The sequence below is a fragment of the Eulemur rufifrons genome, chromosome 1 (genome assembly GCF_041146395.1).
Source record: "Eulemur rufifrons isolate Redbay chromosome 1, OSU_ERuf_1, whole genome shotgun sequence".
Lineage (NCBI taxonomy): Eukaryota > Metazoa > Chordata > Mammalia > Primates > Lemuridae > Eulemur > Eulemur rufifrons.
In genome coordinates, this window is record NC_090983.1 from 74,266,882 (window position 1) to 74,292,727 (window position 25,846).

Below are 25,846 nucleotides of genomic sequence, written 5' to 3' on the forward strand. Positions count from 1 at the left end.
TCTTTTCCATTATAGATGAATTGAAATACATCAATAAAATACATACATTTTGCACATATGAACTTAGACCTGAAATGAAGTAAATTGAGGTAAGGGGTATCAAAATTATATAACACAATGAGACTAACAATGTCTCATCAAAATGATTGAAGGTAAGCTCAATAAATACGGTATATTTTTAAATAGTTATAGACTTTGTATACATTTAATCCGCTAAATGCATAAGATTAAATTTTCATTTGTGTGGAATTATCTAAAAAAGGAATATGAGTCAGTGAAAAGTTGGAAGACCTTTATGGGAAAAGTATCCTGGCAAACACATAAAAAATAAAGTTTCATGAGATTCTTTAAACTAAGAATATTAAGAAGGCACTAGTCATTTCAAATATCTTCTAAACCTTATATTCTTTTAACACAAGAGGTCATTGAACAGTTCTTCATTAAATACTGACATCAAAATATAACACATAACACAAGATATGAAGGATGGCAGGTGTTAAGTGGGAACACCAGGAAGGAAAATACTTGATTTTTACCATCAGCAACAAAGATATGTAGGTTATGATGCTTTTCCAGCACGGTGGTATTACACAGTCTATACATATCTACACACTAGCTTATTATTAAAAGTCTCAGCAGTTTTCTCATTTCCAGTAGCAATCTGGTTTTTAAAGCACGTCGTTTTCATATCTGAATAATATCTTTACAATTGTCTTTTATTTCCTCCCTGTCATTTCCCACAAATCATTAGTGTTGGGTTTTGAGTATTTTTTCTAAAGTTTTCATGGTCAAATTTTTGGATGTCTTAATGTATATATGTCTTAAGTGCTTCTGTACAGTTTTTATAACAATTTCTGAGGACTCTATTGCACAAAACATAGGTCTTTTTCCAATATGTTTACTTTTAAATAAATCTGTTTCCTTCATTAATAGTGGATGAAGACATACAATAAATTTGGGTTCAAAACCTACTGTCAATGGTAAAAAGGGTTTAGTTCTACAAGAAAATTGTATAATAATTTCAAGATTAAAAATTCTGGATATCAGATTTTCAAGCCTTTTTTTATTAGAAAACTTAAATTATTACTTTTTTTTTAAAAAGGGAGTAGCCAATATCCATTTTTGAATTTTCTCAAACAAATAATAATAAAGGATAGAAAACTAGGATAAGAAAACACATTAGAAGACAGCTTTCTACTTTGTACAACTTCTAGTTACCTTTTCCTATTCATTCATCTATTTCTGTTCAGCAGCAAGAAAAAAATATCCATTTATTTTTGCCTTTTTGGGTTTTCCAAGATGAACTTCATTTACCTGAATACAAACAAAAGCTAGGGAAACGGCTTTTATATTGGCATAGGCCAAGGACATGTCTCATGAACCAGGAAACCCTGCCTTCTATGGCTTCTTTTGCAGTTTAGCGTCCAATGGTTATACAACCAACTGAATATCAACAATATCCAAAATGACACAGATTGACAACAAATAACGGAAACACATGGAATCCTCTTAGCTGTTATTCTTTCCAACAGACAAATCCCTAGCATTCTGTAAATAAAATTATAAATACTAAAGAAATGAAGAGAATTTCACAATGGGGAAAGGATCATTTCTTATCATAATAAATATTTTGGTACAAATTTTTAAAAAAGTAGAAAAGTTTAGTACCTTTGGGTACTTTTTTCTAATAAAACCATACCTGCTTCAGAACTTGTTTGATTATAGCTGCTAACAATGCTGTTTGGTATCACTGGAGTGGAGGACGTTGAAATTCTTGACTGAGGTGGATTGGGATGTAATGAATTTCCTAAAGCCATGCCCGACTGACTGAGCATCCCACAGTTCCCGCTAGCCTGAATCTGATTTATTAAACCTGCAAGATGGTGGTTGGGGACTGGACTGTTACTGTGAACAAAGTTAGTGTTTGCATTATGGCAGTGCACGGCTTCCCCTCTTAAAGGTATGTTCTGTGTCAGTGAATTCTGAAGAACACTGGAGTTCATATTGGGATCTGTAAAATGCAGCTGGTTAGCAGAGCAAGGCAAAGCAGTATTTGAGCCCCCGCAACCCGGGGTACTATTGCTACTCAAGTGAGAGCTTTGACAACTCATAGATTGTAGTAACTGAGACATTGAACTGATGGGAAATGAACCCTGACCCTGCTTCCTTAGCAAGTCGGGTCCAGGTTTAGGAACTGCAGAACTATCCATTTGAGACTGTCTGAGCAAACTCAGCACTGTGGTAGGTGGCTGTTTTCTTTTCCGCAATGAGTCTTTTTGCTGAGACATCAGCTTATCTCTTAGTGCTGCTCGACCACTTTGCCCTTCACCTGATGGGAGAAGCATGTTGGCAGTAGGAGGGAACATGGTGTTTAAAGTGCTATGTCCTTCAGTGTTGCCACTGCCGGCAACAGCTCCAGAATTGCTACTGCTGCTACTGTTGTTACCAGCAAGTTTGTTTTGATTTGCTAGCTGTGCTTTGGCTGCTGCTGAGAGTAAACTACTTGCTGGAAAGGAGGCAGCATTGTGCTGGTTCAAGATCTGATTTAAAGGCATTCCCAGCAAACCAGGCTGACTCTTTACAGAACCACTTCCAGCAGATGCAGTAGGAAAAGCTGCACTGCTTGGGGTATTTAGTACATTACTCATTCCAGCAATTAATGGGTTAGGGATATCCTTGTATTGATGATGTCCATCGGACTTGGTAGAAGGGCTTGATGGCACTGATGGCCTTGGGGACCCTATTGTTGACCTTGGTGACCTGGGTGGAACCTTAATACCACTACAAGTGGCCTGGGGTCCTACAGGTGGCATCATAAAGTTTCCATGGTCTGATGATGTGGAAGATGAGCGTGATCTTTGGGGCGATGCCTCAATCCTTCCAATTCCAGTCCCCATCATGTGCACTGGGGATGTCACTGGAGAAGGGGACAGGGAGGTTGAAGCTGAATGCTGTACTCTTTGTACATGACTCCCATGATTCATGTGACCAGGTTTTACAGTTGGCAAAGGGAGATTACTTGGCAAAGGAACAACAGCAGGAGGCATGCTTACATTCATCACAGGTACCTGAGAGTGGACATTTGAATGGAAACTGGTTGGATTAATGATAACAGGGTTCTGATTCACTGGTTTACTAGGAATAGGGTCAAGAATGCCAAGTGGATCTTTCTCAGATGTTAATGGCTTTTTCTGAAGAGCACAAGAAGGTGGAGGAGGGGGAGGTGGGCCTTGGGGTGGTTTGTGGTGGAACATTGCTCGTGGTATTTCCATGTTAGCTGAAAAATTACACATTGGTTTTTTCATTACTGGACTCTTTGTAGTCAAGGTTGGGGAAAGAGGTATATTAGTCCTTCCAGCCATTGCACAGGATGACTGTACAGGAGAACCATGTAGCATTACTGAAGGTGGCGAAAGAGGAGTCCTATTCAGGTGAATAGGACTAGAATTGGGAGCTCCATGAAAACCAGGATTATTTCTTGTGAAAACATCAGGACTTCCAAGTGGGTCAGTCCTTGGAGAGATTGAGCCATCTCCATAAATCTGGGAACCTGATGACGCCGGGCTGGGCAGGCCTCCATGGCTGCCACGGAATGGAGACTTCTGTCCGTGTTCACTGCTGCCCAATCTCTGTCGGGGGTAGACAGGGTGGAGTTCTTGCTGTTGGCTTCCAGGCAGTTCTTGTACACATAGCCTTCCCATGGCATTTGATGATCCAATCATTAACTTGAAAGGATTCTTACATTCAGGCATTACAGAATTTGTAATTCCTTCATGAGACTTATTTCTTATGGATCTTGGAGTTGCTGCCCTTGAAGGTACTACTGGAGTTGCATCTGATGTGAAAGAGAAAAAGAGAATTCTGTTAGTTTCAATTCTTTTGTGTTGGGAGGGAGGAAAGGAAAGGAGGAAATCAGGAAGAGACAGAGAGGAAGGGCATCTGGAAACAAATTAGAAAATAAAAGCTGTGATTCTATGTAATTAAAAAAATGTTCTACATGCTATATTAAACTTTGATTTAAAAAATGGACATTATTCTCCTTTAGTTGATCAGTGGTCCTCAGTAACTACTCGTTATGCTTGCTTACTTCTGTTGAGAAAGCACGGGCATCTAAATCAGTACGTAACGACATCAGCCATTCTAATAATATTTAGAATATGCAAAATCAAGATTGGCAGCCCAGATAGAAATGGTGATGTTACTATCTTGTTGTATTTGAAAATTTTAGGAACACAGTTACAATAGAAAATTGTAATCTGTGTGGCATAGTATTATCTTGGGTAATTTAAATGAACTGTTATTTCCACCAGAAAATTTGTACATGATAAATGTTTCTGTAACCTTACTGAAACCTTCTTAGAACAGTTATAGTAATATTTCCGTATCTCAACATTTTCACTGTAAGAGTCAGAATCTTAATATCTGTGAATTAAATGAAGGAGATTCCAAATCTTTCATAATTGGAATAATAACAAGAATAAATGCAGTGATATTACAATCATGCTTAGCTTCACATCATGTCTGTAACACTGTCATTTCTTTGCCCTTAGTTAGTCATTATTGTTAAAAAAAAAAAAAAAGCCTTAGTCAACTTAGGTAAAAGATTGCAATTCTTTTATTAGAATAGAATTCTCATGTAAAATTTTGTTGGAGTGCTAAAACCTTTGGTACTGCATTCCAATTGAGTATTCTCTTTTTACATGAGTGCATTTCTCTCTCTCTGGCTTTTTGGAATCCCTTCAGTTTCTTTGGAGATCAGATAGAATACAGGCAACAAAAGAAAGCTGGCTCATCATACAGAATTTTCATTCTATCATGTCAGAATTCTAGTTTAAGTTTTCTAGCCCCAAAGGGTGTTTAACTATTTTATAAAGTTGTGCCCTCTAAAACGGAGATGGCAAATAAAATTTATTTCGTATGCCAATTCCTATCAATTGGTGGTGGCTGCTTAGAGGGTTGTGTTGAAAAGGATGCTGAACTCTAGCTGGGCTCCATGAGAAATTACCAATGAGTCTATCACATGCACAGGAGATGACAGTGGCATCTTTTGTATTATATATTTGCCATACCTATTTTGAGACTTACAATGTAAGCAAGTTTAGATATATTCATTTGCAATCAGAGGTATACTTACTTAAATGGATAATTACACATTTAAGATAAATATATTTCTCTTATTTGCTACAGAGTATACAGGTCAAATAATATCATAATAATTTTGAAGATAGTTCTCAACTTGGAGTACACAGAAGTCTACATAGGGTGCATTCAAGTAGTTAGAGAATAAAGCGAATATATGTTTTTTTGGACTTTTTGATTCTATCATGGTGGGGGTTCTTTGATAGAGTGATTTCTGGATATAATATATCAAAAGTTGTGGACCAATGATATAAGAGAATTGCAGCAGATAAACTCAGCTGAAGTTTATTTTCTTGTTAAGGAGATATTTCAGTGATTAAAAATATAGGCATTGATATTTTTGTATTCAACTAACGGAGTTTAGATAGTTTCGATAGGAACTGAAGTATACAAGAGTTGGCAAGTGTAAATGCTAGGCACCCATCAAAGTGCTTTCATGGGCATGGCATGGTGGCTCATGCCTGTAATCCCAGTGCTTTTGGAGGCCCAGGCAGGAGGATTGCTTGAGGCTAGGAGTTCAATGCCAGCCTGGGGAACAAAGCAAGACCCTGCCTCTACAAAAAAAAAAAAAGTGCTTTAATGTATATTCAAGTAGACCTTTCAAAAGAATAAACATAGACAAAATAAATGTTCATGTATTTAAGTAAAGAGAGGTGAAAACTACTATGTGAGTCTTCTGAACTTTTAATTATTTAACTCTCAATTTTACGATAACATAGTTTAAAATTAAGAAATTAAAATAAATGCTATTTCTGAAGCTAGTAAAAGTAATTAATCAAATAAAGTGTACCATTTTAAAAGAGGGTGGAGATGTACTAGTTAAATATTTACCTTTAATTTCAATAATTAAACTTGTATGTATAGGTATGACAAAGTACCTAGATCTAGATTTTGCTGGGGTCTTTGGAAAGGCAATAAGGTAGACTCTGTAGAAATAGATAAAACCATTTGAATAATGTGATGTGAAAACAGCCACAAATAAGAGTATGTAAAAACACATGTGCAAGGTAATATGCAAAAATGAAAACAGTTACATCAAGCTGGCAGGATAAAGGTAAATTTTAAGTAATTTGTGACTATTAAATATGTCTTTAAATTATTGCAATACCTTTCAATTTAAAAAATGTAGCTTATTAAAAGAAAAAGAAAAGTTCCCTAAAAGATTTTTTTTCTTACATACCTTAGTGGACGAAATTTTTTCTGATTATTCCTGTTAAAGTTTAAAGGTTAGATGGTTATTGGAAAGGAGCTCTATGCTAATAATCACCAGATTTGTCTCTCCCTGCTTCTTCACATGAGTTCTAAGTGCAAATCTTTTAATTACCTGTATGATGTGGCAACTGCTCAACTGTTTTTTGCATCCAAGGTGTTCAATAATTTGGCCCCAATATGCCTATACATTTCTAATCTTCCACTCAAGTCACTTTCCACATCATTCCTTAATTATACTGTTATTCAGGAGATTTTTTCTATTCCCTTCGTATGTCTAAATCCTATATTTTCCAAGGCTGGTCCAAATCTGAGTTCTGCCATGAAGCCTCTCTGATCACTATAGGCTACACTCATCATCACTATTCAGAATTCTGCAGAACAGTATCACTTATCCTTCATAAAGAGATGCTTTGTTATTTAGTCATAGTTTTTTCTGAGGTATTATTTAAATGTTAAGTAGATTATAATATTTTGGACGAAATTCATGTTCTAGCTCTCACAAAAGAAGTTCCTCAGTCTTAAAGTATAATTCCACAGAGTACACATTAATCATAAAGGGAAAATGGTACCTTAACAATGGAAAAATTGATGGATACAATCTTAACCAAGCAATCAAACTTAATGTCATCAATATGGGATAACCTGCCATTATGTGCCTCCTGGTGAGGACCTATCATCATCCATGCAGTATTCCTACCAAAATGTGTTTAGCCTGAGCATAAATATGAGGAAACAATCAGGCATATCCAAATTGAGGAACACCTTGCAAAGATGGCCTGGACTCTTCAAAAATTTCATGAAAGACTTAAAAAGCCTGGGGAATTGATGTAGATTAAAGAAATTTAACAACTAAATGCAGTGCACAATATTTGATTGCATTCTGGATTTGAAGAATAGACTGATTTTTTTTTTAAAAAAGCTATGAGAAATTATTGAGACAATTGGACAAATTTCAATATAAACTGATATTAGACAATAACATTGTATCAGTGTTAAATTTCCTGAATGTGATAATTAGGTTGTTGTTATGTAGGAGAATGTCCTTGTGTGCTGAAATATTTAGGGGGTTAATTGTCACAATATTTGCAACTTCTACAATACAATGTTAATTCGTGAATCTAGGTGAAGGGTACTCAATTAACTAGTCTTGTAATTTTTCTGCAGCTTTGAAATATTTTTAAAAAGTGTGTGTTTGTGTGTGTGTGTGTGTTGAGGGGGCAATATAAAAAACTTTTCAGCAAAATGACTTCTGTTTAGGACATGTCCAATTAACAGATATTAAGTAACTGAAAGAATAATATCGCTAGCATACAACAATATTGTTAGGTTGCTTTTGGGGACTTGATACCACACATTCCAATCCAGCCCTGGGAAAAAGGCTGTTACATTCGTTGCCTAAAAACCAAGGGCACTTTTTCTTTCCTTAGTTCAGCTCTACACACCTGCAGAGCATTTGTATGTACCAATCAGTGTTTATTCTGATTATTTAGTTAGATGATTTGGGTAAGAAATGAGGGAAATAATCTCATGGCAATTTTTCAGAACTAATTTGCTATTTGTAATAACATGATAGGACATACAGAATTTTAAAAGCATTTGCATGCTTGAAAAGCAGAATGAGAAAATGCTTGGCAAAGTGATTTCTAGCAACTCCTTCTCTAGAGGGAGGAGAATTCCTAAACCCTTCACCATATTACATACTTGTTCCTCCTCCGGGACTGGTGAGCACCAGAGAAGGATGTGGGGCTTCCATGCTTTTATGAAGTGTGGCCACTGCAATGATTTTTCTTTTATGTATGCATAGCTTTGTGACATCTTCATCTGCCTTAACATCTTCTGCAGTTCTCTGTTTCACAGCAGCTCCAGGATCAAAATTAAACACCTGGAAAAAGCACAGCCTTTGTTTAGAATATGTCTGTAAAAACATTTAATAAAAAGATCCCTTTATTTAAAAAAAAAGTTGTGCACAGATTAAGCCATAAATCTGAATAAAACTTTCTCAAGTTTTTAAATTTAAGAAAGCAACTTTATATAACTAATAAATACTTCTGCTGAACTCACGGTTTTTAGTGGCAAAGTAAATAATGACTATTATCCTAACTCTAAGATAGCCAAGATTAATATATGAAAAGATATAGTATCTGATAAAGTTCTCAGAGACTTCCTGATGTTATAACAGTATAAAAACAGATGAGGTACAGTTAAAAAAATAAAAAGCTATGACATTTCTACATGCTTTTTCTTTGGCATCATTTTATTACTATATTAACATTACCTTTTTACTGATTTAAAAAATCTATTAATTTACTTTTTAAAAAAATCTTATTTATTATGTAAATCCTTTTTTGGGAATGTGGTGACATACAAATAAAAAGGAAAAAGTTGTCTATTAACCTTTTTGTTTTAAAATTAGCATTATAATAGACATTTGGAGAATAATGATGTGTTTCTACAGCAAATGATATTTTGCCATTTTAAATGATATTACTTTTTATCTTGCAGAGGAGTAAAACAGCTCCATATTTTGGCTATGAGGGTTCAGCTTTGTGATTTTAGGAATATTTGTGACAGATTTATTAACACCAGTGCTAAAAATAACATTGCAGATTTGAGCAGTTACAGAAGTGAAAGAAAATATTGCACTATTAAATGCTAAGCATTGGTATAGCTCTAATAAAATGGTGCAAAGGTGGTTTTAATGAAATATTTAATATGAATATAGGGTTTGACACCTTTGAAAATGACTCTTGGATGTGCACTATTTTTCATAATCGTTAAGCATTCCAAAATGCATGCAAAAGATGTCTAATTAGATAAAGAATTAAAATGTATGATCTGAGAAGTAATAAAAAATAAAATGCCAAATGAGAAAAGCAAATATACAAAGTACCTAAAAAATAAAAAACTGCTGTAGATCTATTGTGAAATTGTTACCTTGGGAAGAATAAGAGGACATTCCAAGCCACACTTGCATGTTCCATCAGTAAGCAGGTATGTTTTAACCTGCTCCAAGCAAGATAACAAAGACCCACTGGGACTGTAAAAATAGTTTTAAAAAACATCAGGAAATAATTTTGACTGCACATATTATATGAAGAAAAGGCATAATTTATATTCTTACTGTCCTTCATAGGATAATATTTTCTTACTCGGGAAAAGCATTTTCTTTGTCAATATTATGTTAGCTACTAAATTATAGCCTTTAACAATATTGCTCTTTCTTTTGAACCAAAATATTTCTCAGAAAAATACAGATCTTCATAGAAAATTAAATAAAAGTATTTTGAAAGCCAAGAGTAGATTAAAGAGGGTAAAAATGCTATTCTTAAGAAAGGATAGAATCAGGTAGAAAGGAACAAGGTACAAGAAAACTACATAAAAGTAATCACTATCATTTTAAACTAGAAGATCTACTTTTAAAGCTCTTTGAGGAAAAACTGAAATTTAGGAACATATTGGGGTTCAAACCAGACATTTGGCAAGTCAACAAAAGTTGGAGCTAAGAAGTTCTTCCTGGTTTACCTTGGAATCTAGAACCAAGTTGTCCCTACGTAAAAATAGGTTTCTCTTTTCTCCCCCTCACCCGTGTGTTTCTTTGAAGATAGATCAGTGCAGCCCAGCTCAAATTATTCTGAAGAGCCAAACTGCACAGAGGACAGAGGAATCAAGCAGAGCTGACAAAAGATAGGAAATTTTGAGGATATGGGGTTTTAGGTGGCAGAAAGGTGCCTTGCAGGTCTTCAGTATGGTAACTGCGTAGGTGTGTCATTGTTACCACCCTTCAGACCACAAAAGTCAGTAAGATACGTGAATACTGATAAAGTTGAAGTCCACAGATTAAGTGCCAATTCAGATGACAGGTGAAGTCTTTGATTTTTATTTAAAATGGGGGTTAGTTTAAAATGGGCAATTTGCATTTTAGGACTTTTATTATTAACATGTCAATTTTATAACTTAAATGCATATTATTGCTTTGAAATTATATACTTTTCATTTGAGAATATCTTTTATTTATGACTAGTCAGCAAAACCTTCACTTAAGCCCTTTGATCAAATTCATCCAGAAATAATACTCTCCATTTCATACACAAAGCAATATACTACTGGACATAGAATATTCTGTCTCTACAAAAACACAGGTATTCTATTTTATCATTTTTATCTATAAATGAACCAGCTTTAAAATGTAATTCATATTTTGTTTATGGACAATCATATGAGCGACGTATGCATGTAGAATATCTACATGAAAATTCTCAACTTTGTCAAATTACTCATTTATTTGGCTACGTTTTTCATATGATATGCAAAGAATAATAATTTCCACATTACGCACTGGAATTCCACAGCACTGAGCGGCAACAAGATGTTTTTGGAGGTCTTATAATTTTAATAAAACAAAGTCACCAAAAAATTTCTTACTGATTTTTCATGTGAAGAATTCATGAAATTGAGGAAAAGGAAATACCCAACATTTTCACTTTAAAGAAAGTGTACGGATTGAATCTTAGAGGAATTTAATTATAAAATTAAATATGAAGGTAAGAATTCCTAAATTCTATTATAGTACTCCAGACACTTTAAAAACACTTCCTCTCAATCAGTCAGTTGGGTTCTTTCCTTCGGTTGTAACTCTTTAATTAACTTTTTGGAGTAATAATTAATGTAAAAAATAGTTACAAGTCTTATGGCACAAAGCTTAGAAGACTGGAAGTAGGTGGAAAATTTAATATGCAGCCTCAATGCCACCCCGAGGCAGAAGCAGCCAGAGACTAACCTAAAAATTACTAGCAAACTGCACATTGAGAAGGGAGCTAAAAAGGAGGGCTAGAGTCCTATAAATGTTCAAGTAGTAATTTAACCAGTTATATACAAACAAATAAAATCTATGCTGGCTTAATTTAATTTGAAAGTATTTTACCTACTCTGGGAAAGTTAGTTTCTAAAATAATTTTCAGTGTACAGATTTGGATTTGGAGAACTCATACTAACAGGGTTATAAGATAGTAAAGTCTAGTCAGACTTGGAAAATCATGACCTTAACTTTGTTTTTGATTCCTAGAATTAATTTGGTTTTTGTTCTCAGAAATCTGAAAAACTGATTTATCTTTCACAGAGATGAAATAAAAAAAATTATTCAGATTTTAGAGTCATTAGCTCTAAGCTGAATATATATTCACTCTTTACAAACTAGAACAACCATAAATATAAACATGTACCACTGATACTTTACTATATTACATTTATAGCAAGGTATTTCTGGCACTTTGTTAATGGCACTGGCAATGGGAACACATTGAAAAAGTGATCCCATGTGTCCTTGCCCATCTTACCTACCATGGGATGAGGTCTACATTCCCTGCTTTCTTATCCCTTCACCCCAATTAATATAGAGCACATCTTTAATATTACGGAAATGAAATGTATGTGACAAAAGAATTTCAACTGGTAATTAAGTTTGCCTTAAGAAATGCCTTACACAAAACAAACAAACTCAACAAACTCAGAATAGACTCTGAATTCACTCTCTGAGTTGTTGTGGCATGAAATCGTTTGTGTTTATATAACCGAAAATACCTCATTTCTATAAATAACATCTTTGCAGAACTGGAGAATTCTGTTGAAGCTGGGATACAAATAGTCACACTGAAAGTAATAACATCAATTTAATGATGCAATGTGATTTTTTTTTAAAAGTTTGAGTCTATTTCTAATAGTTTTTTATTACATCACAAGGAAAATTTATGATATCCCAACCTTTCAGATACTTATTGAGAAACTATAAAGTAAGGAACTTAGATGCCAATTATTTAACAAATAAGACTAAAAATCCTTGTCAACAATTCTGATACTCTGTTCAACTTATTGTACAACAGATATATTCAATCAAAATTTACAAGAGCAGGCATTTCATTTGTGTGATTTTTACTTTTAAGATGAAGAGCCATCTCCATCATGCCTTTTTCATTTTTACTATTACCTGCAAGGAAATAGATTAAAAACTGTGCAGAAAAAAATGAGAAATTTACTTTTAGTTACCATCAGGCATTAAGAAGTCTAATAATCGAAACTTCTTATAGATAGAAACACTCAATGTTATTATCAAACAAGCCAGGAGAAGTACCCTGAAGGACAGAGTGATACTGTCAAGTGACATTGGGTCTATTTCTAGTATTTTACATTCTATTGTGAATGTGGTAATGATGGTTGTATGTTTCTTTTAGAAATCTTCATATTTTTCTTTATCCTTGTTACAGAGATAAGCAGAATGACACCTTATGTAAACACAAATAATGCATACAAATTCTCTCTGGTAATCTAAGGCAATTTACATTGCAAAACAGTGCGGAATAAAAATGCATATTTTTCTAGCACAAAAGTCATTTATTCCAATTTATTTGAGATGCTGTGAGTCACAATATTTTGTTTCCTTAAAGAGGAACAGTCTCTACCTCCTTAATCTTGGGACTGCAACTTCGGAGGTACCAAATGTAATAATAAGGGCTCACCTGACATAAAGCACTCCATTTTGATCCACACGACGCTGCCAACCCACAGGAACTTGTATAGCTGGAAGGCCTCCTTCCTTGTCCCCTCCGTCACACTCCTTGCCTCCATTCATTTTCTGTGTCTGCTTGGGACTCTCCAAAGATATCAGCAATAAGATGATATCCTTATATTACAGAGCATGATGGCCTTCAAAAATGGGCCAGTGCAGCACAGTTTTTCCCAGACTGTACAAAATGCATGGGGAAGCTTCGGCTCAGTTTGGAACCAAGTCCTTGAAATCTGCCATTGTGGAAAAAATCAGTTTCCCATTATAATCTACATTAAATAACCAATATTTAATTCCTAAGGATGGTCTACATGGGTAAAAATGAGTGCTTCCAACTAAGGAAAATCATAATTCACCAATGCTGGTACCTGTCTGAAGTGGGGGAGGGAGGAGTGTAAAGTTTTTAGTTCAACATTTTGTCTTGAACTTCGATGTTGGACTAAAACAACTTCTATTATTTAGAAACCTCTCATTTTTACAGTGTGAGTCGGTTAATATTTCCAGGTACTACCCGCCTTTATAGGCCACATTCTTTAAACTTTCTCTTTATCTTCCAATCTGAATCCAAAGTGTTGCAGGTTGGTTCATCTGATGTTTTCATGACTTCAAAATTCCAATAATGTAGCCTGAAACATATGTAAATATGTAAACTGTATATTTAATGCTGAAAAACTAAGAAGCTGAAAAATTTTAAAACAGAATAAACTATTAAGTGTACCCAACCACTCTGATGTCGTCTGCCATCAAAATCACATCAAATTCAACTTGTTTTCTTCTTCCAACTTAATCTACTTACGCCAGTTAAACCAATTTACTTGCTCTTTACCACATGCAACTTTCTAATTACTAGAGATAGACCCATAATTATGGCATTACACACACACACAAGCATGCAAACTCACACACACACAGCCTCCTTCTAATCTGAAATAAAAATATATCCATCATCTCTTATGACTTGTAAACTGGAAAGTTGTGTGTTAATCCAGTCACCTTTTGATCACTCCTTAATACTACATGACCGTTTGATTCTGTTTTCTTTTTTTTCCAATTCATTTATTTCTTTTCTTTTTTTTTTTAAATTTCAGAATATTATGGGAGTTGAAACATTTTGGTTACATATAATGCCTTTGCAATGCCCAAGCCAGAGCTACAAGCATGCCCATTCCCCATACAGTGCTCTCAGCACCCATTAGTTAGGAGTTTACCCATCTCCTCCACGCCCCCCCCCACCTGCCCAGCACCTGATGAATATAATCATATGTAGCATTGGTCTAAAGAAGAAAAGTTTTCTTTTTTTTTAAAAAAGGGAAAAAATGAAAAGGAAATAAACCTCTAGTACATTTCCAAATATAAGAGAAGGTTTACCCCAGTATTACTAAATATAATAATGAGAGTTGCTTTATAGTAAAGATTTTACAAAATCTCTTATATTATAGGGTGCTCTCTTAATTCTCTTGTTAAATCACAAGGTGCTGTTTGGGGAAGACATACTAGCTTGAAACGGCAGTAATCAATGACAGTGTGGAATGCTTATAGAGGCTACCTTGATAGAGCTGTTTTTTTTTTTTTTTTTTTTGAGACAGAGTCTCGCTCTGTTGCCTGGGCTAGAGTGCCGTGGCATCAGCCTAGCTCACAGCAACCTCAAACTCCTGGGCTCAAGTGATCCTCCTGCCTCAGCCTCCCGAGTAGCTGGGACTACAGGCATGCGCCACCATGCCCGGCTAATTTTTCTATATATATTTTCAGCTGTCCATATAATTTCTTTCTATTTTTAGTAGAGACAGGGTCTCGCTCTTGCTCAGGCTGATCTGGAACTCCTGAGCTCAAACAATCCGCCCGCCTCGGCCTCCCAGAGTGCTAGGATTACAGGCCTGAGCCACCATGCCCAGCCGATAAAGCTGTTAAATAAAAAAAGATGGCAAGTAAATTTTAAGATTTAGTCCTTAATTCTGTGGGGAATGTGATGCCACAGTTGCTAGAATTATTTGTTGCTGTTAAGAAGCCTTCCTATGATCAATTTAATATCTAGTATGTAGTTACATTGTGGGACTCATGAAAATACACTAAACGATTAATGAAAAAAAATTACCCTAGTGTTAAAAGAGTGGGACTTGTGGTTCTGTGATAAATATTTCCAGTGACAGCATTATCCACAGATTCAAAAAATATATCTCAAACAACTAAAATGGAAGTGAAGATGATATGCCATGGAAAACTATTAAATGACTTAAGATTCATTTGGAAGTATTAAATTAAAATGGTTTTACATAAAATTTAGATGAAAAAATTGATGTATTATTTTAAACAATATGTTTTAAGTATGCATGTAGAACTTAATCAATTAACAAATTAAATAATGTAAACAGACACATAACTACTTAATCTGCATTCCTAAACGACTACATATTTAAGTTGGCCCAAAACCTTTTTTTGGATCTTCTCATTAGGGAAACAGGAGATTACCTTATAGTAAAGGCCATCATGTATTCAAGCATATGTCTTATTTGCAGCCTTGGCTCTGAGACAGGTTAAGGGTGCTATAGTGAAGCATATTCTTATTTAACTGAAAACCAGAAACTGTGGGTATGGGTGTGGCAAATGCTGGCAGGCAACAGGAAAAATAGCAAACATTTATTGGGAAAAATTCAGGGTACAAAGAAAAGTGACAAGTGGTAACACTCCCAATCAAGCTGGTAATTTGCATCGCTGGGCCCACTCCACCATGTTATGCTTCTCTCAGAAATGGCCCACTTGCAGGCATAAGTTCCTATTTCTGTCTTTCACTCACTGCACTTCTGACCATGACTACTGCTGGCCAGGTATATGTTTATTCACATTTCGCTCAACAGTTAGTGAGTAACTACTATGTACTAGGTACTGTGCTTGGTACTGAAAGTACAAAGATGGTAAGAAGTATGATTTGAATGTTTGTATCCCCCCCAAATTCACAGGTTGAAATCCTAACCCCCAAGGTGATGGTATCAGGAGATAGGGTCTTTGTGGGGTGATTAGGTCATGGGGGCAGAACCCTCAAGAATGGGATTAGGGCACTTGTCAAAGAGGCCCAAGAGAAACCTCTTCCACCACATGAGGTTGTAGTGAAAAGATGACCATCTATGAACCAGAAAGTGGGCCCTTGACAAACACTAGATCTGCTGGTACCTTGATCTTGGACTTCCCAGACTCTAGAATTGTGAGAAATAAATTTGTTCATAAGCTAACTAGTTTATGGTATTTTGTTATAGCAGCCCGAACTGACCGGAGACAGTAAGACACCACTTTATCCAAAGCCCAGTGTAATGTTTAATGAGCGGCTTGATGTGGAAGGACAGAAGGGAAAGAGGAAGATGTCAGTCCATGTTCTCAAGGAGTTCCTGGTCTAATGAAAGTCCCAGTGCTTATGAAAAAGGCATAGACTTTGTGCCTTCCTGGACTCCGAGTTTTGTCAAATAGCTACAGACCCTGCTGACTGACCTTGTTTTTTTTTTTTTTTTTTTTTTTTTTTTTTTACAGAATCTTTCATGCCTGTTTTATTATCTTGCTTTTCCAAAGAAATCTCTTCAGTATTCTCCAATCATTAGACTGCATCCACTCCCATTTTCCCTACTTTTGAGCTTTCTTACTATTTGATGCCTTTTTTTGTTTTTGTTTTTGGTCTGCCTGCTCTTGCATGTGGTTCCAACTTTCTCGAGACTGGCTGGCTCGCTCCATCAAGTAATTTGTGGATCTGCCAGATAATGACACTGGAGTGATTCCTGCCAAATGTCTCCCTCACATTTCAGTAATCAAAAATACTAATATCTGGGTTTCACTTAAATCAGCAGTTCTCAAACATGGTCCTGAGATAAGCATTATTATTGCCAGTAACTTGTCAGAAACGCAAATTCACAGGCCCAACCTCAGACTTACTGAATCAAAAACTCCAGGGACAATCTATTTATTTTTCAATAAGCCTGCTAGGTGATTCAGATGCCCACCAAGTTTGATGCCTGCTCAAGTCTGACACTCTAGTGCTGGTGCCTTCCTTCCCAGGACAAGGCTGGTTTTACATTTCTACATCTTGCAGGCAGCCAGCCCTCTACTTCCTTTTGTCTGGGATCAAGGGAGGGGGTCATCCCTTTTCTTGCTGCTACTTCAGTCTTCCAGAGGTAGTGCAATTGTAAGGGCCTTAGGGCCCCCTTATAGCAGAGATCTAATAACTATATAATTATCATTTATCTGTAAGTGGCATTGTTTTTCTCAACATTCATTTTGTGAATTTGGAAAATACAGAGAAGTTTGAAGACAAAAACTGAACTGTAATCTCACTGCTGAATAATAACTATTGCAAACATTGATATATTTTTCAATCATTTGTTTTCAGAAAGTTTCAAGAGCTCGCATAAAAAACAAGTTTAATATAATAAACAGTGTACCACCACTCTAAATTTACAATGTAAACATTTTGCTGTTTTTGCTTATTTTTTAAAATACAAGACTTAGAAAATATCACAGATGAAGATAAATACTATCCCCCACCCCCACCACATTTTCCCTTTCAGCCCCACTCCACTTCCTTTCACCATCACGATTCTGTCTGTATCCACCCAGGCCATGCTTTTATATGTTTATTTCCCGTATGTGTATACATAAACAATTTTGGCACTGTTATATGAGTTCTGAAATTTTACATAAATACTATTAAATAGTATATATAATTCTGCAACTTGCTTTTTAAAATTCAACATGTTTTGGGAGCTACCTCTGTTGAGATATATAGATCTATCTCTGTTGCAGAAATATAGGTCTAATTCAGTAATTTTTATTTATTTTTTAGATAAAATTAATATTTATTTATTTATTATATTTCAATAGATTCAGGGGGTACAAGTGTTTTTTGTTACATGGACGAATTGTATAATGTTGAAGTCAGGGCTTTTAGTGTACCTGTTACCAGAATACTGTACATTGAACCTAATAGTGAGATTGCAATTCAGTGATTTTTAACATCTGAACAGTACTGTATCACATTAGAAACTATTCACCTATTGGTATATCAGTCTTACTAATGCTGGGTTTGGGTTGTAGAGTCTGCACATTTTCAACTTTAAAGGTACTACCAAATTGCCCTTCAAAGTAGTTGTATACTGATTCCAAATATTTTCTCTGTATAAATGTGTGTCTTTTTTCTTTTACATACTGAATTATTACTACTTTGTATTTTTTTCCTTCCTGGACTCTGACATTAAATATTTTTCCAAACATGACCTTTAATTGATGGATAGAGTTTTTTGGGATAGATGTATATAATTTATTTGCTTATTTCCTTTGGTAGACATAAAATTTTCTCCCAAACTTTCACAATTACAGATAAATCTGAAAGAAATAGTCCTGTACATAAATTATGCCTGTCTTGATAACTCACTTAGAATGACTTGCTAAAATAGAATTGCATAACTTTAGGGCCTTTGATACATTTCTTAAAGTGCTAAAGCAGGCTAGTTTTAGGAAAGCATCTCAGACCATGTTTCTCAAACTTTTGAAACCCATGCATACCTTCTTCTGCTAAATAATATTAAAATCTATTCTACTTGCCTCCATGATTCTGATAACTTTATCTTCTATATAAACTCATCACCCAAGATGTAGTTAAGTATTATTTTTTATAGTTTGTATTATAAAAACTGAACAGTTTCTCTTGTTTTTGAAATTTAACACTTTACTATTACTATGCTTTTAAAAATCTATTAATACACATTTCACAACATCTTCCTCTCACTTCCCCTAATGACCCACTCTGTCCATACGGCTTCTTTTATGCCCAATAAACATAAGTTAAAAACATAAAAGATACTGTGATATAAAAGGCACCCTCCCTCTCACTAACACTCAGGATCTGGACAGATCTTATACTGAGGACTTAATTTATATTTATTTCACAAACAGTTCTGCAGCAATAATAATGAAATCCAAAAAATGTGTGTGTGCGTGCACATGCACGTGCGTGTGTTCTGAGGGAGATATCTGCCTCGATTCCACCAATGTTTTCATTTTTCCTGCTTCCTTTCTACACAAATTAGTCTCTGAACATTGGCTTTTGGTGAATTGAATTTTAGTGACTTGATGTTCTTGTTTGCATTGGCTTCTTCAGAATTCAAATTGGGTATCACTTCCTCAAAGAGACTATAAAGTAAAACCTAGGTACTCTCTCATACTTTGTTAATTCACTGACACTTCTCATTATCTGACTATTATCACTATTGCTATCATTTATTTGTGTGTTCACTGAGTATCTCACCCCACATGAAGGTGCACTCTCAGAGCAGGGACCTTGTCTCTCTAGGTCCCTCCAATATTCCCAGTTCCTGGGATAGGCCCTGGCATAGAGTAGGTGCTTAAATATTTCCCAAAGATTGTGCATATTCTAGTTAGTCAACATAATTTTACCTTCTAGTTTTTACCATGTATGCTTATAAAATTTTACAAATACATATATCTAAAATGAAAGAGAGGGTTTTAAAAGAAGCTACTGAGTATGCACGATGATAAAATAGAAAAAGGACCTTTTGCTCTAGATTTTTCCCTAATGATTTCACAATCTCTTCGTGATAATTTCTGTGCAGAAAATGTGTGACAGGCTTTCTAAGAAAACTAGTATGCTAACTTTAAACTTTATTTGTAAAGTGTATCAGAGTTTTATTTATTAAGTGGTTTATGTACACATTTTAATTGGATTAATAAAGGAGCCCCTAACATAAATAAATGCAACAATATAAAAATTAAACTTATGCTTCAACAGAATGCTAATTAAAGTAATAGATAATTTTTCTCGATATGCTTTACTGACATTCCCAGCAACCTAAGGACAAATTCATTACATTATGCAGTGTTAATTGTGTATTTTAAAAGTTACACTCAAAACAACCATGAAGACTAAATACCAGAGACTACAACTTCATGAAAATAATACCCAATCTTCATAAATCTTTCTAAGTAATGTCACATGTCTTAAATTCTTCTGAATAATGTTAAACAAACTTGAATTGGTCTTTGAGTCATGTGATATTGTGAGTTAATGCTATTAAAATGTTGATAAAGACATCACACATTGATCTTGTGCTCAGTGGAGATACTTGGATACACAGTGCGACAAAATTAACACACTATGAATTATTGATTTATCAAGATAAGACTATGCAAATTTAAGTAAAACATGGATATTTGATGTTATATAAGTCTAAATCATCATTTATACTTTTTCTATTATTATGATTATAAACTTAGTTCATAAATTATTCAAAGATAAAAAAGAAGTCCACTCCATTCCTCCATTTGCAAGAGTAAATACCTCATGTTCTCCAATTGAGAACAAGACCCACATAAGACTTGCCTCTATCGTTAAATTCCAAAACAATACATACACAGAACAACAGATATGATTGGATTAAAAATAACATTAGCATTAGCATTTTGGAGAGTAAAGTCTGAGTGGCTACAACATAATTATCATTTGATTGGATAATAAATGAACATGCTCATAATCTTTCCATCATTATTGGTTAAATTATGCTTGTTAGAGTAACCCTAAATGACATTTCCCCTTCCCAATTATCCTTCACCCACATATTAACTATTCAAACAGCTCCTTCACAGCACCTAGTGAGTCGCCCATCCAACCTTCCCCCATCTGTTTCACCTTTCACCTATTTATTCAAGCCATGTATTTTCATTTATGAGCATATTTATTTTACAGTTATATCTTCTTTCATTTTTTTTAACCATGCAATAGACTAGCCTCATTTTTGCTATCATTTCCATTTGCTTATCTTCACTGTGCAGTCACTTCCTCCAAAACATACCTCTCAGATACCTTTGTAAGAGACCCAATCACTCTGCCAGGCTCCACTTATTCACCCAAACTACTCCAGCTCATTTACATTTGTTTTATACAGTTATATCTGGAGACCCTAATTAAGCATATCTTTCCTGCTCTGATAACTGAAGTTATCTAGTTCCAGATGTCCTTGCCCTTTCAGTGCAGAAGACCGAAAAAGTTCACAGTCTGCGAATGAGGGATCATCACATTCATGTAGGAAGGTTATATTTTTCACGCACTCTGAGGGTGTAGAGACAGGCTCCCGAGGGTGAGGCCAGTGCTCAGAGTCAAGGTAGCAAGCATCCTGGCCTGTGCTTATGTATGGTCATGAAGATTATTTGTACCAGGCCATTTTTTGCTACTTTTGTAGCAAAAAATGACTAGCAACTTATACATTCTAGTCACATAAAAGTCTTCAGAGAACTAAATGCTAAATGTGGTAGATTGCAAAAAGGCCACAAATACTTGGCGGTTCCTTTCATCCAGAGATGGAATTTATTACTCCACACCTTGCATCTTGGCTAGCCTTGTAATTTGCTTTGACAAATGGAATTAAAGGCATATGATAACTGTACAAGTTTTGAGCCTAAACCTCAAGAGACCTTGCATCTTCTAGTCTTCTTTTTTCTAATGCCATTAACAAGTGAACAACCTGAGCTAGCACTCTGAAGGATGAGAGATCACGTGGAGACAGAAGTCCAGCTGTTCAGCCAGTCCAAACATGTAAGCAAGCCTCGGCAACACCATGTGGAACAGGAAGGAGCTGGCCCAGCTGAGCTCAGTCTAAACTGCCAACACACAGGATCATAAACATTATTTCAAATAGCCAGAAACTATACTAAAAACATTTGAAAGTCTAAAATAGGTGTTAACTTTAATTATAGTATTTGGAGGCTATATAGCACTGTTGGTTAAGACTGAGAGCTCTAAAGGCAGACTGTCCGGGCCTGAACCTTGGCTTTACCCTTTATTAGCTTGTGACCTTGGGAAAGTTTTAAAATTTCTTATAAAATGAAGATTATAACCTTGTATGATTGGGAAAAAATAAGTTAATGCGTCTGTGCTTAGCACATAGTAAGTATCCAATTGTGGTTAGTTATACACAGGTATTAAAATTATGTTATAGAAATTTTAATAGCACTGAGAAAGGATTCAGATATTGTTAAGTGGAAAACATACTATAAAATTCATATGCAATTATGAACTTTTTAAAACTTTAAAAAAAATTTTTTTAGGGACAGGATCTCACTCTGTCACCCAGGCTGGAGTGCAGTGGTGTAATCATAGCTCCTGCAGCCTTGAATTCCTGGGCTTAAGCGATTCTCCCACCTCAGCCTCCTGTCACCTGCTAATTTTTTATTTTTTGTAAAGATGGGGTCTTGCCCAGGCTGGTCTTGAACTCTTGTCTTGGTTTCAAGTGATCCTCCTGCCTTGGCCTCCCAAAGTGCTAGGATCACAGGCTTAAGTCACTGCACTTGGCCCTTAACTTATAAAAATGCTACTATTTATGTAGACATAGGACTAGAACACCACCATCCTCCCAGTAACTACTATATATTCTCTTGTAGTAGGAACACATTTTCTTCATTGTTTTTCTGTATTTTCAAATTTTCTAAAATAAACATGTATTGGCTCTGTAATCAGGAAAAATATTACTTCCAAAAAATTAAGTGTTATACCTAAAGAAAGGCTAATAAATGTTTCCCTGATCCTTAAAAGCATTAGGGAAACTTTTTATTGGAAATAATCACAACCATTGTGCCCAGTAATATGCTATTATTTCTTTCTGTTTTAGTCAAGTGAAGAAAAAGATATGGAGAGTCAGAAAGAACACTGCATTAACCTGGATGATCTAAATACTAGACAGAAAAATTGAGGCTGTCCCTTAGACTGGTTTTAAAATGGCTCCAGCTGTCATTCCTACTTTTCTGCTTGAAATACCATCTCCCATCCCCATCTCTTGTTCTTCACTACACTAGCTCCTACTTCTCTCAGTTTAAATGCCACTTTCTCAGAGGGGCCTTCCCTAGTTTCCCCAACCTTTATTTGACTTTTCAAGTCTAAATTAGGTCTCTTTTGTAATTCTACCTTATAATATCCAGTTCTTTTCCTTCATACAAATTATTACACACAACTGAGATTTCTTTTTGCCCTTGCCATCCGACATGATTACAAAGAAAAAGCAATTGAGACAGAAAACTTCAAGTTAAAACCTCCCTTTGTGCCTTTAAAAATATAAGGAAGTGGTAAGTGAGGGTCTGTATGCATATGTAGAAAATGCTTACTATAAAACATCTCCTTTCTTAAAAGCCAAAAAGTGAAAAATCACCAGCTCTCAAATACATATCCTAAAAAAATTTAGAGAATTGTTTTAACAAATAGAAATAGGTAACACCAGAACATCTATGAACTAATTGATAAACTCACTATAATTCTGAAAGAAAAATTATTTATGATTTATTTCTGTATACTAGCCCTCAGCATAGTTTGTTATTTTTTTACTGTTCTGTAGTATGATGATGAAGTTTCTCACAGGGACTATAGATTTAAGAAATACTTGTCTGCACCTACATAATCTATTTTAGAGTATGCTAAGTAAGTTTAGGGGGTAATTTTCACATCTTATCCTTGCATTGCTAGCATTTTGGCTACTCAGGACACAGCAGACAAAATTTTTTCCAAAAATTATACTGTGAGATTAAATTAATTGTAAATTACATCTATTTGGGGCTATGTAATATATCAAAATAGCTAATATTTATATACTCTTTTACTATAAGAATGTTTAGCACTCTTCAATTCATTTGGAAGTGGACGGCAAGTTCCTACTTGGAGTCATCAGTACCAAACAGAGATAATATAATATAATGTTCCCCCAGTTACCTTGAAAATCAAGGTTACTCTTAAAGTAAAAATAGAATAGCTCCTCAGCCATTGAAGAAACCCACCCACAGACACTGTCTCTGAATATGGATAAATATCTAGGAACACTTAAGTCCAATCAATTTCTCCAACAAACATAATTAAATGTAAAAGAGTAACTATAGTCTAATAAAGTATCTAATAAGGTCTCTCAAGAAACAAGAGGAAGAAGATTGTGTAGGTTTTAGAAAGGGGAGCCCAAAAAGCACTTGTACTGTATTTATCCAGCTCACACATTAGGAATGAAACAAGTAATGATACCCACACAGATATTTAGTGGCATCACAGGAAAAGTATCTCAAGGACACTCCATTTACCATTCGATAACTACTCACTGGAATGCTGAGGTTGGCAGAGAAAATGTAGCAGCCAAAGAAAATACACACACAACGTACTCAGGTTGGAGAGGAAGGGAGTTTCAATATCACACAATGAGGTATAGAGTATGTTAGAGATGTACTGAAGAAAAGCAAAAACTGTAGAACATAAAGTCTCTAATATACAGATAAACAAAATATAAGACCAATTATAAACAGCAGGACTTTGGGCCCAATCTTATCTGCATATGTGTTTGGCGTATACATGGTATAAGAATAATGATACAAGCAGATTAACTGACAATATTTAAATCAAAAGATTGCACATAAAAATGTTGATTTCCTGCTTTACCTGAGAAACTGGACAATGTGGTAACACTAGGTCAACATTCCTGCCTTGCAACAATTATCTGGAACGGAGCAGTGGCTGCTCCTCCAGAAAGGGTTCGGCTCTCCGGCTCACTGCAGTGGCTTCCGGCTTCTTTCCCACCAGCCTGGCCTCTGTAGGCATTTGGGTTCCCAAAATCTGGAACAGAAAGGATCTTGAGATAAAGGTCGAAGGACTCACTGTAGCCATTGACAAGAGGTACAACTTACTTTTTTAATGACAATTTATTCTACATTTCATAGTTTCTTCAAAAGAGTGGAGGATGAACTTTCAGTAGATCATCGTGCATTATTGGCACGTGTAGAAGTACCAGTAAGTTGGCTAAAACCATAAACACACAGGTAACTTTCTTAATGAAATTGAATTGACCCTGAGATTGTGATGATTCCTAAATTAGAGGAGGTAAAGTGTACAGAGAACCCCTATCCGATTTCAATCCTCTGTCTGTCTTTGTTTCTTAGTACCATCATTGGCAATATTGCATTGTCATTATCTCAGGAGCTCATCCTGGGATCAAAGAATTGTGGAACCAAATTGTACAATTATTCATAATTAAGAACATACAAAATGCCACTGATTTGAAAACTTTTTTTCTTTTAGCAAATTAGGAAAACATTTTATAAGGTCATTCAAAGGTATTCTTGAGACCTATGACCCCTTACTCTATTTTCTCCTAGTCATCAGGGAGATACTGCTGTACTCTGTTGTGTGACAAGGTTCTTCCTCAGCCTGGGTAAAATAATCCTTGGTACAGTCTAACTTATTTTTTTCTGTTTCCATGGCCACTGGACAACCTTCTGATTACTTGACGGATTTCACAGGTGCTCTGATATCCTTAAGTTAATGACTTGGATAACAGGTACAAGTATCTCAGTTACTGAAAATCAATAAACACACACACACACACAAATAAATAAATAGCTCACCTGGTATATAAATTAAGTTCTTGTAAATACAGATGGTCTGTGTTAGACCCCAGAAGCCCATCACTCTTGAAAGAAATAGCAAAATCAAGTTTTTGACATGGCAGTGCTACGGACCACAAACTGGACCACAGTCACTGCGCGGGGTATTCCTGAAGCCAGGCTGCTGTTTGTTCCCTTGTTTGTTTGTTTGCTTTTTGGGTGCCACCTTCCCCTGACTACATTGTTACTACACAAACTAGAAAATGATTTTGCGCCAGAGGACGAGGGAATGTATAGGACAGTGGCAGCACACTTGAGCAGCGCTGGTCCTCAGAAAGCAGCCAGGAGAGACAAAGAAGCAACTAGGGACTGAACCAAGGTTAAATGACATTTCTATAGTCCTGATATACGAAAAGTACTCCAGGCACTATACTTAAGGTTTTAAGTGCTTATTGGGCACCAACTATGTGTGAGGCACTGTGATAAATACCGGGATCCAAACATGGCGAGAACACAGTCCCCATCTCAAGGAGCTGACTGCCTGGGGAG

The 25,846-nt window shown here is 35.4% G+C and overlaps 1 protein-coding gene across 1 annotated transcript in view; it reads right to left on the minus strand.

The window, feature by feature from the left end:
• Positions 1-25,846, minus strand: part of MBD5 (methyl-CpG binding domain protein 5) — a 124,651-nt gene that overhangs the window by 40,382 nt on the left and 58,423 nt on the right. The window contains exons 2-6 of the mRNA XM_069472915.1: positions 24,357-24,530; positions 12,861-13,533; positions 9,286-9,388; positions 8,053-8,233; positions 1,700-3,835 (exon numbers count right to left, since the gene is read on the minus strand). Of these exons, the coding sequence (XP_069329016.1) occupies positions 1,700-3,835; positions 8,053-8,233; positions 9,286-9,388; positions 12,861-12,973 (2,533 nt within the window). The 5' untranslated portion in view covers positions 12,974-13,533; positions 24,357-24,530. The remainder of the gene's footprint in view (positions 1-1,699; positions 3,836-8,052; positions 8,234-9,285; positions 9,389-12,860; positions 13,534-24,356; positions 24,531-25,846) is intronic.